Source organism: Salvelinus namaycush, chromosome 8, assembly GCF_016432855.1.
Source record: "Salvelinus namaycush isolate Seneca chromosome 8, SaNama_1.0, whole genome shotgun sequence".
NCBI classification, from domain to species: Eukaryota; Metazoa; Chordata; class Actinopteri; order Salmoniformes; family Salmonidae; genus Salvelinus; species Salvelinus namaycush.
Window position 1 is genome coordinate 10,032,080 of NC_052314.1, and position 19,585 is coordinate 10,051,664.

Consider the following 19,585-nt stretch of genomic DNA (forward strand, 5'->3'; position numbering starts at 1 on the left):
TAAGCCTTGAGTGCATCCACGTGGTGGTGCATTGCACAGGAGTACAGGCACGAGAAGACTCTTGACTTAGATTAGATCATGTGACCTCCACAGGTCAGAGCTCAAAGTGCGACAACAGAGAAGACGTCTTGGAGGCCAGTTTCCATGGAAACGATGGCTGGCACCAGAAGGGCCATGCTGTCTGGGTGAGTGAAGCTAATGAGTTTCAATAAGTGGGGCTGAGGGTTAACTTCACGAAGAGGCTTTAATGCAGTTCAGGGCGACCTTTGACCTTACAATTACCCCGTTTCCACGCTTCCGGGCTTTGTTAATTACCTTTGATTACGAATGCGAGTGGAGCAGGCTGCTTCCTCATCTGAGAAGCCCCATTAAAGTGTTATTAGAGATGTTTCATCTGAAAGGCTTGTTGCCATTGTGATTGAAATTGAGCTAGAAATCATTACCATTTACTAAGGCAGGGCTTATTCAATAGAGATTGAATATTTATTTTTTATCAGCAAGACAATGGTAAAATGTGGGTCATACTATTCCATGGTGTGGTTAATGTGATACATCTTATTTCTTAGTAGCACACGTCTAATATTTTATTTGCTGCGTACAGTAACATCTCCAGTTAGTTGCATTATAATTAAAGGTTGACCTTACTGTCATTCAGAGTTCCGTAGATAGCTGTAATAGCATTAAACTTAACCCTCAAGTATAGATTAAATTAATTTGACCTAAATTGACATTTCTTTGGCCTTGAATGTCAGAGTTGTCAACAAACACAATATTCTTGATGTATTGCATTTTTAACAGATATCCCTGACCTCCTTTTTGGTGGGACGCTGTTTGCTTTTCTGACCTCAACACGCAACTGATGTCTGTTGCTGGTCCTGCGCTATGTATAGCTAGTGCTATTTCCATAGCTGTGAAAAGAATGGAACTTCCCTTTGGAGTAGACCAAGTATATGCAGACCCACTTCTGTTTTGTTCCGTTCTAGAGAGAAGTCTTTCGGAAATGTTGTTATCTCTTGTTCGTTTAACTTAGTTAGTGATTGAAATAATATCCGAAATTATATAATTGGAGGAATAACAACCGCAATGTCTAACAATGAGGCTATGGAATGGAACAGCTGTGATAATGCACTGCGCGAAAGGGATTTGCCATATCGGGTCCCAGGACATGATTTAGGGATAGCCAAGTTAAAGTTAGTAGTGGAGGGTTCCGTTTTTACAGAAGAGAGAGATTTCCTGGTAAAGAGCTGCGAGTATTTCCAAGCTCTCTACCGTTCGGGGATGAAAGAATGCCGGCAGGAGGAAATCCACTTGAAGGGTCTGTGTGCTCGAGGATTCTTGATCACACTGGTGGTTTTACGAGGCAAGAGACCTATCCTGGATGCTGACGAAATCGTGGAGGCCATAGAATGCGCTGCCTTCCTGCAGGTGGAGCCTCTTGCCAAACATCTCACGGACCTGATCGACTCTGATAACTGTTTGCTAATGTATCACACCGCAGCAACCTTTGGCCTAATGACCCTCTACCATGCTGCTGCACTGTTTATCCGGAACATGTACCATGACTTAGAGGTCGAAGTCAGGAAAAGCTTACCAACAGAACTTGTTGCATATGTAGAGTCACTGGTTCCTAGCGCGTTTGTAGCAGTTGGAGCCCACTCGACTTGTGGTGTGGATGAAACCATCCACGCTGGCAACAGGACTTTGTGCTACCTGGACGATGATGGGAAAAACTGGAAGGTCCTCACAGACCTACCCCTAGAGGCCAGTACCTCTATGGCCGGACTGACCGTTCTGGACAACAAGCTGTATGTCGTGGGAGGGATACAGGTGCAGGGTGCCCGCAAATATGCTGTGGACTCCTGCTTCTGCTACAGTGTGGAGGTTGACCAGTGGACCATGATAGCCAGTCCAAAACAGTTGCGGTACAACTTCTCTCTTGTGGGACTGGATGGATGTCTTTATGCCATTGGGGGCGAGTACGAGCGAACAATCATGTCATCAGTGGAAACTTACGAAGTTGCGACTGGAAGGTGGTCATTTGTGGCTCATTTGCCTCGACCAGTCACCGGAGCAGCGTGCACCAAGGGCATGGGACGGATATTTGTGTGCTTGTGGAAGCCCATGGAGACCACCGAAATCTATGAATACCTGCCCAGGATAGACCAGTGGTTGCTTGTCAGCACTCTGATAAGGCATCAGAGCTACGGTCACGCCATGGTGGCTCACCGGGATAACCTGTATGTCATGCGTAACGGGCCACAAGATGACTTCCTGAGATGCATGATGGACTGCTACAACCTCACCACAGGCCAGTGGACAGCCTTGCCAGGGCACTTTTCCAATAGCAAAGGCTCCCTGTTCACAGCTGTGGTGAGAGGCGACTCGGCTTACACGCTGAACCGAACCATGACTTTGGAGTACGCTATTGAGGGGAAAACGTGGAAGCCCAGGAACCAGATGAAGGGTTTCCCAAGAAGTGGCTCCTTGTGGACATTTTTTCTTAGGCTGCCCAAGGGACGCAGAGGGTCCATATTAAATGGCATCCCAGATGGATATGGACAATGTTGAGAGAAAAGAGACCCATGATCAGATCTGAGAAATTCCCTCGAGAAGACGAGGTAGATGGGATCTTACAGGTGATAATTAATTGCCAGCTGAGCAAACCGGCGAAGGGATGGATATAGTCTCAGAGTATGACTTTGAAAAACCAAACTAAACATTGCCTCAATGAAAAGACCTACAACTGAGATAGATTCAGATATATTTGGCCTTTCATGTGGATTTGTGTGACCGTTTCTTGAAAGTGTGAAATATAATAATAATATGGTGGCTGCTTATATTTGTCCTACTTCACACATGTACAAGTGTGTTTTGTATGCATGTGTGAATTGGAAATGTGTTTTCTTTCATATCCCAACTCCCCCTGAGACACACTCGGAGAGTGGGGCCAGGGTCAGCCAATATCAAGAGAAACCCTTTAGCAATTAGGGTTAAGTGCCTTACTCAAGGGCACGTTGACAGATTTTTCACCTAGTCGGCTTGGAGATTAAAACTAGCAACCTTTTGGTTACTGGCCCAAAGCTCTAACTGCTCGGCTACCTGCCGCCTTTGAGGCCCTGCGAATCATTGCCAGGTCTAAAAGGTCAATACGTAAGTGTGTGTCAGACCTATATGACAGGTAAATTTGTTCTTCAGTTGATGTGTGACATTTTTCATCACTGTGTGTTGAATATCCAGGAATGCGATATACGTCTCTTTTAAATAAAAAAGGACACAGGTCTGCACTGGGTGTTTTTTTTACAATTACGTTTTATTTGTAATATAAACAGTAAGACATAACAGTGGAAAATCCTGTCGTAACCTTGTTCAAAGGGATATTCACATTTTCAAGTGGAGGAGAGTCTTCATGGGTCAAGTTAGGACAACAATGCATCCAAGACTCAATTTAGGCGAACATTGTAAAATATATTGATTATTCTAAAGCTTGGTGTAAAACCCATTTTTTCGGCAGCCAGATTCAAAGAAAGAAAGACTTCGGTTGAATCAGGGCAGCCATGGGCAAGCTGTAATAGTACTTTGATTAGAAAACATTATTAAACAGACCAGGACATGTGGTTTTGTAGGACTTACTCAGGGATTGCAAGTCACATGCCATCATTTAGAAATGGTAAATTAAGTTATATGCTATGTTGTGTTGTAAATATGAGTTATTTGTGTTTCTTTCACGTGACAATAAATCTACCATTATCATTCATCTAGAGTCCAGATCCACAGACTAAGGAACCTTCAGCATAGAGCATTATTTTTTCAATTTGACTCAAGAAATATGTCTCAGTCAATACATCCACGTCAGTGATTTGACCACAATGCACAACAACGTCCCTCTCATCAGTCATGTCCAAGCTCTTTCTTAGCTCCCATTCCTCTGCATTTCAGAGCTACTGTAGTTTTCCCGTAACACAAAGATTCTGTTTTTAGCGGGCTGCAGCCTTGGTTTCCTGTTGGCATTGACTGACTGAGAGTGTGGGAGTATAAGCGCTGTGTATACCAGGCAGAGATAGGCACAGTGGGCAGCTGGGTACACGCCACCGCAGCCAGCAATGCTAAATATGTCCATCCTGACTCAAAATTAAAATCCCAGAGGTGAGGCGGGGACAGCGTCCTTATGTAGCGCCCTCCATCACTCCTCCCATCTGCCTGCTAGACGCCAGCAGAGAGGCGTGCAAGCTAACGTCTCGACAGTCTAGAGCTGGAGCCAAACACACAAATCATGCACAGACTACTGGAGTGTGGAAAGGACTATTGCTCTGCATGACCTTCATATGAACATCTGCTCTGTGCGTCACATTATTAGCGTGTTACTACATGATCTGTGTGTTCCCCAGATCACTGTTATACTACCCTTCCCATTCTTTTCTTTTTTGTATTTCACATTTATTTTATCAGGGAGTCCCGTTGAGAATAAGGTCTCTTTTACAAGGGAGCCCTGCGTAGACACAATTGACAAATACGACGTAATACAAATTTACAAGATTGGTAAACACACTCAAGAGAAACAATCACATACCTCAGCAAAGAGGGCCCCAATCAACAATTTCAACTTCCCGAGAGGCACCAGTACATCTAGTGGTAGATTTTTCCATACATGGGGTGCAAAGACTAAACGCAGATTTACCTAACTCTGAGGAGAGCAAAGGGATCTCTAGAGTTAGCGATCCCTGAGACTGGGTATGGTAACTTGTACATCTAAAGGTTATTAATGATGTTAGGTACAGCAGAAGTTTTTGTAAGAGAGCTTTATCAATAAAAAGAGAGCAATGAATCGGCCTACTTGACATCAAGAGGGCCAGCCTACTTTCTGGTAAAGAACGCAGGGATGCATACTGAACCTATTGCCCGTAATAAAGCATGATAAACTGCATCTAACAGCTTTAATATAGTGGCAGCTGCATTCATATAGATAATGTTGTCATAGTCTAGAACTGGTAGGAACATCGACTGAATAATCTGCTTTCTGCTATTTAGCAAGAGGCAGGACCTATTTCTATAGAAGAAGACCCTTTTAATTCTTAACTTCTTAACTAACTCATCAATATGCTTTTAAAGAGATAGATTTTCATCTATCTGTAAGGTCCGACGCTAGAGATGAGAAGCAGGTACGTGGAGTTGAACATTTAATGCGGAACAGACAGGTAACAGGACAGGAACAAATTAAATTCAATCACATTTTATTAGTCACATGCGCCGAATACAACAGATGTAGACCTTACAGTGAAATGCTTACTTTCGAGCCCCTAACCGACAGTGCAGTTTCCAAAAATACGGATAAGAATAAGAGAAAAGTAACAAGTAATAAAAAAATAACAATATAGACAGGGGGGTGCCGTTACAGAGTCAATGTGCGGGGGCACCTGTTAGTTGAGGTAGTATGTACATGTAGGTAGAGTTAATTAAAGTGACTATGCATAGATGACAACAGAGAGTGGAAAGTGTGTGTGTGTGTGTGGGGGGGGGGGGGGGGGGGGCAATGCAAATAATCTGGGTAGCCCTTTGACTAGATGTTCAGGAGTCTTATGGCTTGGGGGTAGAAGCTGTTTAGAAGCCTCTTGGACCTAGACTTGACGCTCCGGTACCACTTGCCATGTGGTAGCAGAGAGAACAGTCTATGACTAGGGTGGCTGGAGTCTTTTACAATTTTTAGGGCCTTCTCTGACACCGCCTGATATAGAGGTCCTGGATGGCAGGAAGCTTGGCCCCAGTGATGTACTGGGACGTTCGCACTACCCTCCGTAGTGCCTTGCGGTCGGAGGCCGAACAGCTGCCATACCAGGCAGTGATGCAACCAGTCAGGATGCTCTCGATGGTGCAGCTGTAGAACCTTTTTTAGGATCTGAGGACCCATGCCAAATCTTTTCAGTCTCCTGAGGGAGAATACATTTTGTCATGCCCGCTTCACGACTGTCATGGTGTGCTTGGAACATGTTAGTTTGTTGGTGATGTGGACACCAAGGAACTTGAAGCTCTCAACCTGCTCCACTACAGCCCCTTCGATGAGAATGGGGGCGTGCTTGGTCCTTTTTTTCCTATAGTCCACAATCATCTCCTTTGTCTTCATCACGTTGAGGGAGAGGTTGTTGTCCTGGCACCCCACGGCCAGGTCTCTGACTTCCTCCCTATCGGCTGTCTCATTGTTGTTGTCGGTGATCAGGCCTACCACTGTTGTGTCATCGGCAAATTTAATGATGGTGTTGGAGTTGTGCTTGGCCGTGCAGTCATGAGTGAACAGGGTGTACAGGAGGGGGCTGAGCACGCACCCGTGAGGGGCCCCTGTGTTGAGGATCAGCGTGGCGGATGTGTTGTTACCTACCCTTACCACCTGAGGGCGGCCCGTCAGGTGTTTAGTCCCAGGGTCCTCAGCTTATTGATGAGCTTTAAGGGCATTATGGTGTTGAACGCTGAGCTGTAGTCAATGAATAGCATTCTCACATAGGTGTTCCTTTTGTACAGGTGGGAAAGGGCAATGTGGAGTGCAATGGAGACTGCATCATCTGTAGATCTGTTGGGGCGGTATGCAAATTGGAGTGGGCCTAGGGTTTCTGGGATGATGGTGTTGCTGTGAGCCAATGACAGATGTGGTGTACTCCTCAATGCCATCGGAGGAATCCCGGAACATATTCCAGTCTGTGCTAGCAAAACAGTCCTGTAGTTTAGCATCTGCTTCATCTGACCACTTTTTTATTGATCTAGTCACTGGTGCTTCCGGCTTTAATTTTTGCTTGTAAGCAGGAATCAGGAGGATGGAATTATGGTCAGATTTGCCAAATGGAGGGCGAAGGAGAGCTTTGTATGCATCTCTGTGTGTGGAGTGTAGTTGGTCCAGAGTTCTTTTCCCTCTGGTTGCACATTTAACATGCTGAGAGAAATTTGGTAAAACTGATTTAAGCGTCAGCGCACGGGTATACAAAGACATACAAACATTAATGCAGCAGTGGGGAACAGAGATGGGGAACTGACAAATATAGGGGAGGTAATAAACAGGTTATTGAGTCCAGGTGAGTCCAATAATCACTGATGCGCGTGACGGAGGGAAGGCAGGTGTGCGTAATGATGGTGGCAGGAGTGCATAATGCTGGGGAGCCTGGCGCCTTAGAGCGGGAGCAGGCGTGACACTATCCAGATGCCTAGATATTTATAAGCGAGGACACGGTCAATGTGGGCACCATCCAAAGTACATTTCCAAAGTACAAATCATCAGATACGTTTTTAAGTGTTCTGAGAGTAACATACACTTGGGTTTATCTGCATTTCAGCACATATTTCACTTCAACAAAGATTTTTTGTAAAGCAGTGAATGCAGACTGAAGCTCAGAAAGAACCTGGTCAACCGTGAGTGTAATAGCATACACAGCTGTCATCGGCAGGTTACCATTTTTTATGTTGCTCATCAATCAATCATATTATATTGGCATAGACCTTTTTACGATAATGTACAATTTACAATAACCTTACCCAGCCTAGACCCTCGAAGAGGAACAACTCCAAAGAAAGACTAGAAGGATAAAAATACCTGTTTTATTTTAGGCCAGTCACCTGTAATCATGACTAAACTCTTACTAATGTTGATGATGTTGATTTCTAATTGTATTTTTGTTACTAAATGCAGAATTTCATACTCAAGACCCATCCAAGGAGTTATCCTGTCTATGATAACTCTCCATGCCCCATTGGCCAATGGACAGAATCAGAATGGTGGCATCAGTTGTACATTCAGTAATCATGCCGGTAGTCTATGCAAACACAATGACTTTTTCTCATTTGGAGAAAAGTCTGTCCTCTGTCCTTCGTCCTCTCAATGACCCGGAAACCAATAACTAGTCGAATAGTCGATGAGAGTGTCACTTTGTTAATAGGCAAATGGAAGTGTGCCCTCCTCTCTTCGATAGCCACCTTTCATTGAGGATAGTCATGTGTATCCTACTTGAGTCCTTCACGGAAGAGTTATTATATCTGTCACATCCACTTTGAAGCATGCAGATGTTTAAAATGATATTGTACTTATCCTTTTATATCTACAGAACTAAAATATAAATGCAACATGTGACATATAAGGAAATCAGTCAATTGAAATGAATTCATTGGGCCCTAATCTATGGATTTCACATGACTGGGCAGGGGTGCAGCCATGGGTGGGCCTGGGAGGACATAGGCCCACCCACTTTGGAGCTAGGCCCAGATAGTTTGTCCTCACAAAAGTGCTTTATTACAGACAGAAAAACTCCTCAGTTTCATCAGCTGCCCGGGTGGCTGGTCTCAGACAATCCCGCAGGTGAAGAAGACAGATGTGGAGGTCCTGGGCTGGCGTGGTTACACATGGTCTGTGGTTGTGAGGCCGGTTGGACGTACTGCCAAAATCTCTAAAACGACGTTGGAGGTGGCTTATGGTAGAGAAATAAACATTAATTTCTCTGGCAGCAGCTCTGGTGGACATTCCTGCAGTCAGCATGCCAATTGCATGCTCCCTCAACTTGAGACATCTGTGGTATTGTGTTGTGTGACAAAACTGCACATGTTAAAGTAGCCTTTTATTGTCCCCAGCACAAGGTGCACCTGTGTAATGATCATGCTGTTTAATCAGCTTCTTGATATGCCACACCTGTCAAGTCGATGGATTATCTTGTCAAAGGAGAAATGTTAACTAACAGGGATGTAAACAAATTTGTGCACCAAATTTGAGAGAAATAAGCTTTTTGTGTATTTGGAACATTTCAGCTCATGAAACATGGGACTAACACTTTACATGTTGCATTTATATTTTTGTTCAGTATATAAACTGTCTTGCAGAACTTGCAAAATTTGTTTGGATTACTTTACACATTTATTTTGGGATTCCACCCCTGTAAACGTAATTTGCCTGATTACAGGCGAATGGAAAGGTGAGTCTCGTTTCATACAAGCGCATTTTCGTCCACGTTCCTTCTCCTTGATTACATTTTTTAAAAGGAGGCGAAAGAGGACGGAGAGAAGACACAGGAGTTGGGCAAATCCAGTTGAGAAAAAGACAATATCAGAGAGCACAATGACTTGAGTTTCTCTATTATGGTCCCATAGCTCATGTCATTATTCCAACATGCATCCAGTTCAACCAAGGTCAACATGGAGATTGTGTTGGTTATGCAGTCAGCCATCTGAGGTTATCCTGGCCCCAGGGCATGTTACCACCCCACTGTGTATGTCCACTACGCTCCACAGATGGGACCCTGTTTTACCCGCCTCGAGACACAGCTCATCTCGCTCCCACAGCCGCCTCTGTAAAACATGACAACACCCCTGCTAAATCAGAGTGACATCAGTAGGTTTGCACCATGGCAGTACTTGTCAAACGTTATAGGTGAAGTCTTAAATAAGCTGCTCTCAGCTGTAACTTATTGGAATTTAAAAAATGAATTAGATTGAAATCTCTTTAGAGTGAGTTTTGAGGCTGTGTGGGGACCTTAGATAGAATATTTTTAGCATCCAAAGCATCTCATGGAATGGAACATGTAAAATACATCATGAGAGTGAAAAGTTTGTAATGAACCAGAAAATAGGTTTGTGTTTTTATTGATTTACCTACAGTAGCTTTGAGCACAAACGGGCTAACAAGCACATTTACACATTTGGAAGATACACTATATCTAAAAATACAATTTCTGATGTAAAGTTTTTCTCTTCTTCCCTTGGGGGCATGCATTTTTAACAGAGCCATGATCAATGCTTTCTCATATGTTAATAATCTTGGTGTGGCCTTACTCAAAAATATTTTTGACATCTTATTTTCCTTTCCAATGTGTACATGAAACAACACTGAAAACCTTTTTGCTTCCGGTAGATACCAGGAGATGTGATAAAAAAGTGACTGGTGGACATTTCACTGGCAACTCTGGTCCCTTTAGTTACATCACACAATGCTAATTATATTCGCTAGAAAGCTATAATTACTTCCCATTGAAAGGCACTTTTAATACAATTTGACAGTCTTGATTGTTTTTATTGTGTGGCCCTGTGAGCAATGCTGTCCAAGGAAACAAATGATGTGAGAATCCTTCAGTCACTCGAATCACTTGAAGATCAAGGCCGTTCTGCTGAAGAGAAAAAAACTATAGGGAAAACATGCAGTCAAGAGAGATTAGTGTTAGAGGGTGTGACGTCATTTCAGCTATTTATGGATGCAATAGTCACCTAACACAAAATAGTATTGGCCTCGCTCTCATTCATATAACTTACTGTCCAATATCCATTTTCTTTATTTCTGAAACTGTTAGTCCGGTGCTAATGCCACATTGGTCATGTTTTATGATTAACATTCTTTTCCATTTGCAGTAAGTCCATATCCCAACCTGTACTTCTAAGCACTGATGGTGCTTGCATTAGGCTACCAGCTCAGAGAGGTATTGTAATGATTGGCGACGACTGCCCAGGAAGTAGCTGTGACAGGATGAATGCTGACAGGCTAACAGGAGGAAGGAAATGTGTGTTGGAAGGTCAGGGGACATGGTCATGTGACAGAAGAAGGTATTTATGAACAGACATACAGCTTCTGTGGACCTTTTTGGCTATAATAATACTTTATTGATTTGAATATTAGCCAATATTTTGATGCGCTTTTCCACAAGTGAACCAATGACCTCCGTTCCCACCCCCTCTTCACAAAACATGATCCATCCTATTCTTCTTTTGAAGTCGTTTTGCTATACAGTAAGTGGGAGGAACAAAGCGCATGTCATGGTGTTACAACTTTGCCGTTGCCCAAACAAGGTATGGTTTACTTCAGAACTGGAGTGTATATCCTTCATGATACAGTAGGATGTGGAGGTGTCTGAGGGTATGTTTAAGGGGGTTATGTGGGTTTCCATCCAGCAACCAGTCCAGCAGCAGCAAACGTCAAAAATAAACCTCCTCAAGAGCGGCTCAAAACAGGAAAATGGAGACTGGGTTTTGTTACTCTGGACATGTGTCTCTGTCCCATCAGGTATTACTGAGATTGAGGGGTCAGTCTCATAACAGGAAGTGTAGCGGGAAGTTGATCGTATTGTCAGAGAGGATGGTTATGTTAGTTCACTGGGTTCAGTTCAACCCCTTTTTCCAGAACAATGACTGTTAGAGCTGTCTGTTGTATCCAACTGTTTATGGCTGGATAACACCAGATAAAAACATACAATTGAAAACATTAAACTTCATTGAAAACACTCAATGTGTTTTGTCTGTGTTGTGAATGTGTTATGTCTAGCTATTAACTGTCGTTTGGGGTCAACAAGTCGATGATGGTTTACGTTTTCTTTCTGTCTGTGTTTACATGAGAGAGAAGGGAAGCCAGAGAGTTGTGTGTTATCGGTCCAACCGCCCACTGTAAGCTACAGGAAGAATTAGGTCATTCTAAATAAAGCTTTGCTCTGTGACACAGGCACTGGGTCATGCTAGCCTAGCAGTGATATCATGGCTCCTGTGGTGCCTTTTGACCCTGGGCACCTTATCCGGATCCCATCCTGACGACAGAGGAACTCAGAATGGTACAGCCTTGATCAGCAGCCATGATGCCACATTTACAGCAAATATCATAGAAATTAATGTTGCAATGCACCAAATAGCTCATAAATATTGTCCTTGTATTTCTGCATACTTCTACACAGACCATTCCTTTCTTGATGTAAAAAATGAAATCCTGGACGTACAGTAATTTAATCAAACCTGCATTGTGGAACTTCTCTGAAACGGATATCCTTCAATACATCCTAAAGGATAAGGAAGTCCTATCTTACTCTTGACCTCTGAGGTGGAATGTCACCTCCAGGTCGACTTGGAGAAAATGGGTCAACACTTGTTTTGTGCGATACCTCTGACACCATATTAGGGCCTTCCCTAAAACATGTGACCTCAATTGCCCCATATAGAAACATACCATTGTTGAGAGACGTCTTTAAGCAATTTGTGTGGTCCTCTGTAGCTCAGTTGGTAGAGCATGACGCTTTCACTGCCTGGGTTGTGGGTTTGAATCCTGGGGCTACCCATACGTGAAATGTATGCAAGCATGACTATAAGTCGCTTTGGATAAAAGTGTCAGCTAAATGGCGTATATTATTTATTACAGCTTTAGTTATTGCTAGTCTATCAATGTCGTAGCGATGGTACATAAAGGATAATTTTTTATAACAAAGGGAAGATAGGCGGTCGTGTAGCCTCCTATCAACAACACAAAGAGAACAGCAACACCTGCTTTTCCTTGATTATCAAGTGTTTGAACGAAAAATAAGAATGAATTTGATGCTAACATTTTAACATAGTTTTCTTCATATTTCTATGGAATACCATCTCTCTGAGGATTACAGTCTTGGGAGGTAGCTACGGTAATGAAAGAGCTTCCCATTTCCCTTCCTTTGGGAGCATTTCCCCACCTCTAATCAATTTTAAAAGGGGCGATTAATGGGAATACGTCAATGAGTCTATGGGGTATTTTAGGTCTGAATCTCTTGGAGTGCTTGATCTTGAGAGGAAAACATAATTTAAGGACATCTATCAAAACTGATATGGAACCTCTGTTTTCTTTGTTTCAGCTCAGAACGTATAGTGTCTCTAAATCTGGAAGCAATAACATGTCTACTGAGTATTAAAAGAGGACATTGTCCCTTTAGTATGGAGCATTAACTTGATGTGCAACTTTCCATCAGATCTCTCCGTTCCATCAGATGGCAATTATCCGACTCCCCTTTGGCCAAGCAACTAATCCGAAATGGAAATTGAATGGATAAGGGCACTGTCCCGCATGAAGTTCAGTTCCATATTCTCTCAACACTGGTAAAGGTCAAAGCCTAATGTGGGTTGTGTTGCTTTAAAACATCTATATTGGGAAACCAGCCAGCCAAAGATTTGTACTAAATGTGGCCCATAAAAAGACACATTAGCAAACGATTCGGTCTCTTGCAGTCGACTGAAGTGCAAATCACTGAGTCCCCATTGTGTCTGATGAATGATATCTATTAGCCTCGTAAAAGCACGAGTATAAGTATTGCTTAAGTTATCCTATCTCCTGCTTCAGTTATACTATCTCCTGCTTCAGTTATCCCATCTCCTGCTTCAGTTATCCTATCTCCTGCTTTAGTTATCCCATCTCCTGCTTCAGTTATACTATCTCCTGCTTTAGTTATCCCATCTCCTGCTTCAGTTATCCCATCTCCTGCTTCAGTTATCCTATCTCCTGCTTCAGTTATACTATCTCCTGCTTTAGTTATCCCATCTCCTGCTTCAGTTATCCTATCTCCTGCTTCAGTTATACTATCTCCTGCTTTAGTTATCCCATCTCCTGCTTCAGTTATCCTATCTCCTGCTTCAGTTATACTATCTCCTGCTTTAGTTAATCCATCTCCTGCTTTAGTTATCCCATCTCCTGCTTCAGTTATCCTATCTCCTGCTTCAGTTATACTATCTCCTGCTTCAGTTATCCTATCTCCTGCTTCAGTTATACTATCTCCTGCTTCAGTTATCCCATCTCCTGCTTCAGTTATACTATCTCCTGCTTTAGTTACCCCATCTCCTGCTTCAGTTATACTATCTCCTGCTTTAGTTATCCTATCTCCTGCTTCAGTTATCCTATCTCCTGCTTCAGTTATCCTATCTCCTGCTTTAGTTATCCTATCTCCTGCTTCAGTTATCCTATCTCCTGCTTCAGTTATCCCATCTCCTGCTTCAGTTATCCTATCTCCTGCTTCAGTTATACTATCTCCTGCTTTAGTTATCCCATCTCCTGCTTCAGTTATCCTATCTCCTGCTTCAGTTATACTATCTCCTGCTTTAGTTATCCCATCTCCTGCTTCAGTTATCCTATATCCTGCTTCAGTTATACTATCTCCTGCTTTAGTTATCCCATCTCCTGCTTTAGTTATCCCATCTCCTGCTTCAGTTATCCTATCTCCTGCTTCAGTTATACTATCTCCTGCTTTAGTTATCCCATCTCCTGCTTCAGTTATCCTATCTCCTGCTTCAGTTATACTATCTCCTGCTTCAGTTATCCCATCTCCTGCTTCAGTTATACTATCTCCTGCTTTAGTTATCCCATCTCCTGCTTCAGTTATACTATCTCCTGCTTTAGTTATCCTATCTCCTGCTTCAGTTATCCTATCTCCTGCTTCAGTTATCCTATCTCCTGCTTTAGTTATCATATCTCCTGCTTCAGTTATCCTATCTCCTGCTTCAGTTATCCCATCTCCTGCTTTAGTTATCCCATATCCTGCTTCAGTTATCCTATCTCCTGCTTCAGTTATCCCATCTCCTGCTTTAGTTATCCCATCTCCTGCTCCAGTTATCCTATCTCCTGCTTCAGGTATCCTATCTCCTGCTTCAGTTATACTATCTCCTGCTTCAGTTATACTATCTCCTGCTTTAGTTATCCCATCTCCTGCTTCAGTTATCATATCTCCTGCTTTAGTTATACTATCTCCTGCTTCAGTTATCCTATCTCCTGCTTCAGTTATACTATCTCCTGCTTCAGTTATCCTATCTCCTGCTTCAGTTATCCTATCTCCTGCTTCAGTTATCCTATCTCCTGCTTCAGTTATACTATCTCCTGCTTCAGTTATCCTATCTCCTGCTTATCCTATCTCCTTGACATCGATCATCTATTTTTCTGTCATTGTACTGCTAATGAATAACCTGTTATAACCTGAATAACCAACACTTTATTTGCGTTCCTTTTTCATGCCTCGCCAAGTCAAGTGTGTAGATGTGGTGGTTATTGTATCCGTCCTCCTCCTCATCCTGTCACGAGTAAAAGCACTCTGAAATCAGAGGAGACATTTTAATAATCTCCCACAAGGCATGTAATGAGGTTGGGTCCCTGTGCACCACATGTCATATCCAGGGCTTTTTAATAGATAGGCAATTTGTGAGGCGTCAGATGGAGGAGTGGGAGGATAGGGAAAAGTTGTGGCAAATTGCCCCATTAGAATCCATTCAAGGAGAAGAGTGTTTAAGGTGGTGGTGCCGTGGGATTGCCTACTGCCTGTTACAGTGTGTTTGTGTGTGTGTGTGTGTGTGTGTGTGTGTGTGTGTGTGTGTGTGTGTGTGTGTGTGTGTGTGTGTGTGTGTGTGTGTGTGTCCGTCCGTGTGTGTGTGTGTGTGTGTGTGTGTGTGTGTGTGTGTGTCAGTGCATGTATGCATGCTTTTATGAGTGAGATGGACATTCAGAGACTTGTCCCGAAGCCACTCCTGCATTGTCTTGGCTGTGTGCTTAGGGTTATTGTCCTGTTGGAAGGTGAACCTTCGCCTAAGTCTCAGGTCCTGAGCACTCAAGCAGGTTTTCATCAAGGATCTATCTGTACTTTGCTCCGTTCATCTTTCCTTTGATCCTGACTAGTCTCCCAGTCCCTGCTGCTGAAAAACATCCACACAGCATGATGCTGCTACCACCATGCTTCACCGTAAGGATGGTGCCAGGTATCCTCAAGACGTGACACTTGGCATTCATGCCAAAGAGTTCAATATTGGTTTTATCAGACCAGAGAGTATTGTTTCTCATGGTCTGAGAATCTTTAGGTGCCTTTTGGCAAACTCCAGGCAGGCTGTCATGTGCCTTTTACTGAGGAGTGGCTTCTGTCTGGCCACTCTACCATAAAGGCCTGACTACCATAAAGGCCTGACTGGTGGAGTGCTGCAGAGAAGGTTGTCCTTCTGGAAGGTTCTTCCATCTCCACAGAGGAACTCTGGAGCTCTGTCAGAGTGGCCATCATGTTCTTGGTCACCTCCCTGACCAAGGCCCTTCTCCCCCGATTGCTCAGTTTGGCCGGGTGGCCAGCTCTGTACCTGCCGAGCGGCCAGCTCCTTGATGAAAACCTGCCCTTAGCCAGTGATGCCCCAACCAGAGAAAATTCACTAACTATAGGGTATTGTGTGTAGATTGATGAGGATTTGAATTTTATTTAATCCATTTTAGAATAAGGCTGTAATGTAACAAAATGTGGAAAAAATTAAACGGTCTGAATACTTTATGAATGCACTGTATGCTAAAATGATTGGCTCCCGTGATAAAGATAAGCAGAAAAGATAATAAAATAAGTAATACAAATATGGAGCTGTATTATATTCTCAAAACATTTTGGAAATTATCTATTTTTATACTAATATAATTTCTCAGAGAAAAATATTTTGTTTAACGAGTAATATTTGTTTTTCTTTCGATGTAAAACCCACCACTGGTGTGTCACGCAAAGAGCTCTATGTTCATGTCATCCAACAAATGTGATCTGGAGTTTACAAAATGGCAATGGCACTTGGATTAGAACTGGTGCTATGGTCAGATGACTTGATAATGCAGCTCGTTGGCCACGCACACCAGTGGTGGATTTTGCATCGAAAGAAAAATGAATATGCAGAAAGGAATCTCATAGCTACTGCAAAATATAGTGGAGGATCTTTGATGTTATGGGGCTAGTTTGCTTCCACTGGTCCTGGGACCCTTGTTAAAGTCAACGGCATCATGAACTTTACCCAGTATTGGGACATTTTATCCAAAAACCTGGTTGCCTCTGCCAGGAGGCTGAAACTTATCCGCAAGTGGATCTTCCAGCAAGACTTTAATGCCAAGCACACATCAAAATCCACAAAGAAATGATTAATTTACCACAAAATCTACTTTTTGTAATTGCTGTGTCAGTCTCTGACCTTGAACCCCATTGAAAACATGTGGTATGAATTGAAGAGGGCCGTCCATAAGCGCAGACGGAGAATATCAAGTATATGGAAAGATTCTGTATGGAGGAATGTTCTAAGATCCCTCCCATTGTGTTCTTAAAACATTTTTAGAAAAATAGTCAGATCCGTTATCATCGCAAGGTGAGGTATTGAAAGGTATTGAAAACAGGGGTGCCAATCATTTGGACCTATATCTTTTTTAGAAAATATATATATTTTTCTTAAACAAAATATTTATCTGAGCAATTATATTAGTATAAAACAATATTATAAATTAAAAAATCAAGGGTGCCAATCATTTTGGACATGACTGCATAACTGCATAACATCATTGTGTACGTTAAATAGTTTTGAGACCTGGTCATTAGGCAGCATTTCTGTTAGAAGGGAGAGGATGAAAAATAAATATATATTTGATCTGAGGTGGGTCAGCACAGCTGTGATGTGTATCCAGCTTTTGTCTAAGAGAGTAGGGAGTAGTCGCCCCTTACCTCTGGTCGGGGGTTAGGATTGGGGTAGGGTCATCTGATCTACTATCTGTGGTTAGGAGCAGAGCCATATATTTAGAGAGTTGGGCCAATGCAGATTTCTGCGTTATGATACATTTACATAACACTTCAACATTCTATGGCAGCCATGTTACTCCCCATTAACATTACATGGGGAATATTTAAACAATGCTGTGTAACTGAATGTGTAGAATTAGAACAATATACATGTATATGGCTCTGGTTAGGGATAGCTTCTCCCTCAAGTGGTAGGGCCAGGCAGAGTATTACTGCAGGTCCCTTAGCTTGAGTGGAAGTATTTTGACTTGTTGCCATAGTGACTTATGAGGCTTTAAGTGAGGTGACCTGGCTTATGAAGCATCCCTTTTCCCTCTGTATGACCTAAGCATAACCATATTTGTTTTCATTTTACAGTAAGTGATCTGTCTCTCCATGTCTGTCTGGCTTCCCAGCTGTAAAAGCCGGCCGCTGCAGCGGGCACTGTGACAGTGACAGAGCGATTCGAACCCCTTCACCCGTCTGTGCCGCAGCCAGTCATTGATCTATTTTCTGGGGAGAGGCATATAAATCTGTCTATTTGCACCAGGAAGGAGATTTACGCCCTGCCTCCCTGCCTCCCTGCCTCCCTGCCGCCCTGCCTCCCTGCCTCCCTGCCTCCCTGCCTCCTTGCATACGCAGCGTCAGAAGTCTTATATCAAGGAAGGCTCCAACTTCCACAGGATAAAAGAGAATGAGCCAGTCTTTGTGTAGTGGGGTAAAGAGAAGGAGCCAGTCTTTGTGTAGTAGGGTAAAGAGAATGAGCCAGTCTTTGTGTAGTAGGGTAAAGAGAAGGAGCCAGTCTTTGTGTAGTAGGGTAAAGAGAATGAGCCAGTCTTTGTGTAGTAGGGTAAAGAGAATGAGCCAGTCTTTGTGTAGTAGGGTAAAGAGAAGGAGCCAGTCTTTGTGTAGTAGGGTAAAGAGAAGGAGCCAGTCTTTGTGTAGTAGGGTAAAGAGAAGGAGCCAGTCTTTGTGTAGTAGGGTAAAGAGAAGGAGCCAGTCTTTGTGTAGTAGGGTAAAGAGAATGAGCCAGTCTTTGTGTAGTAGGGTAAAGAGAATGAGCCAGTCTTTGTGTAGTAGGGTAATGTGCATTAAGTGTGCATTAAGGGAATATGTATGTACGTGTGTGCATGACAGGGTTATTCTTATTCTGTTGTCTTTCTTTGAAAGATACTGTATATTAGGGTTATTTGCGGTCTGATTCGTCACCCCGTTCTGGCAACAGTTGCAGAGTTGATTAAATCAGGTGAAACTGATGTGATCCGGATCTGAAAAGGCTAAGCTAATAAAGTGTCATCCCTGTCAAGTTAGCCAAACTGTGTCCCATTATTTTCAAGAGAAGTTTTTTTTTTTTTCAGGCTGAAGACAGTGGTCAGTGTTTCTCTCTCGTCTTTGTGTTAGGATGCAGCTGTGGCTCTGTTCGGACCGCCCCAGCCTGCGACTAACTCACACCCCCCTCCCCCCATCACCACTCCCCCTTCCAACCCATGCCCCCCTGGCCCCATCCCCTTATATGGGCCATCAGCAAACTCACGCCGGAAACTCTGCTTTCTTCAGCAGAAAGAAGGCCTTTTGTCTGAGCAAACAGAGGGCCCCCTCACAATCAACCCAAACCCTCACAATCAGCTGGGGCAGCCAAGGAACTGCAGAAAAGGAGAGAGAGAGAGAGAGAGAGAGAGAGAAAGAGAGAGAGAGAGAGAGAGAGAGAGAGAGAGAGAGAGAGAGAGAGAGAGAGTGAGAGAGAGAGAGAGAGAGAGAGAGAGAGAGAGAGAGAGAGAGAGAGACAGACTATGGCACAGTTTGCAGAGATTTCCAGAAATGCCTCAGACGTTCTAGCCACAACCTAAACAAAGACTCCACTGAGGTACCACCTCTATGACCTCACCCCCTCCCCGTTTGGGAGAAGCGGAGCCCCTTTTTCAAGCTGCCGTTTTCACACGGTGTGTTTTCTTAAAAGAGCAAATCTCCTCAGACGCAGCCAGGCGCAAAGCCACCACCGCGGAGCCAAGATGTCTAGCGAGCGCCTCCAAAGGAACAAGAAGCGATTCTCGCTCGACAGGTCCTGGCGGGCGCCGAAATGAGACCCTCATTCATCAAGAGATTCCCTCAGTCTTGAGTCGCCCCTTCCACACAAGGACGTGTGTTGTTCACAATTGCCCCATGTCAACAATGTACAAAGTGTTCATTTTCAGCTGGGCCCTAAATGGTCCTCTTCTTTAAAAGAAAAGGGTCTAATTATTATAATTATAGGGTCTCCGTGAGGTAATAGAATGTTGGGCCTGATTAAACAAATGTAGCAATAAAACGGCACTGTGGCATTTTTG

The 19,585-nt window shown here is 43.4% G+C and overlaps 1 protein-coding gene across 1 annotated transcript; it reads left to right on the top strand.

The window, feature by feature from the left end:
• The first annotated feature begins 1,083 nt into the window (after positions 1-1,083).
• LOC120051741 (kelch repeat and BTB domain-containing protein 13) lies at positions 1,084-2,568 on the top strand. Its single transcript, XM_038998624.1, has one exon. The coding sequence runs from the start codon at positions 1,084-1,086 to the stop codon at positions 2,566-2,568; it is 1,485 nt and encodes a 494-aa protein (XP_038854552.1).
• Positions 2,569-19,585: the final 17,017 nt, after the last annotated feature.

What these genes read in the sequence shown, in the direction of transcription:
- LOC120051741 (XM_038998624.1), top strand. Translation starts at nt 1,084, where the DNA reads ATGTCTAACAATGAGGCTATGGAATGGAACAGCTGTGATAATGCACTG.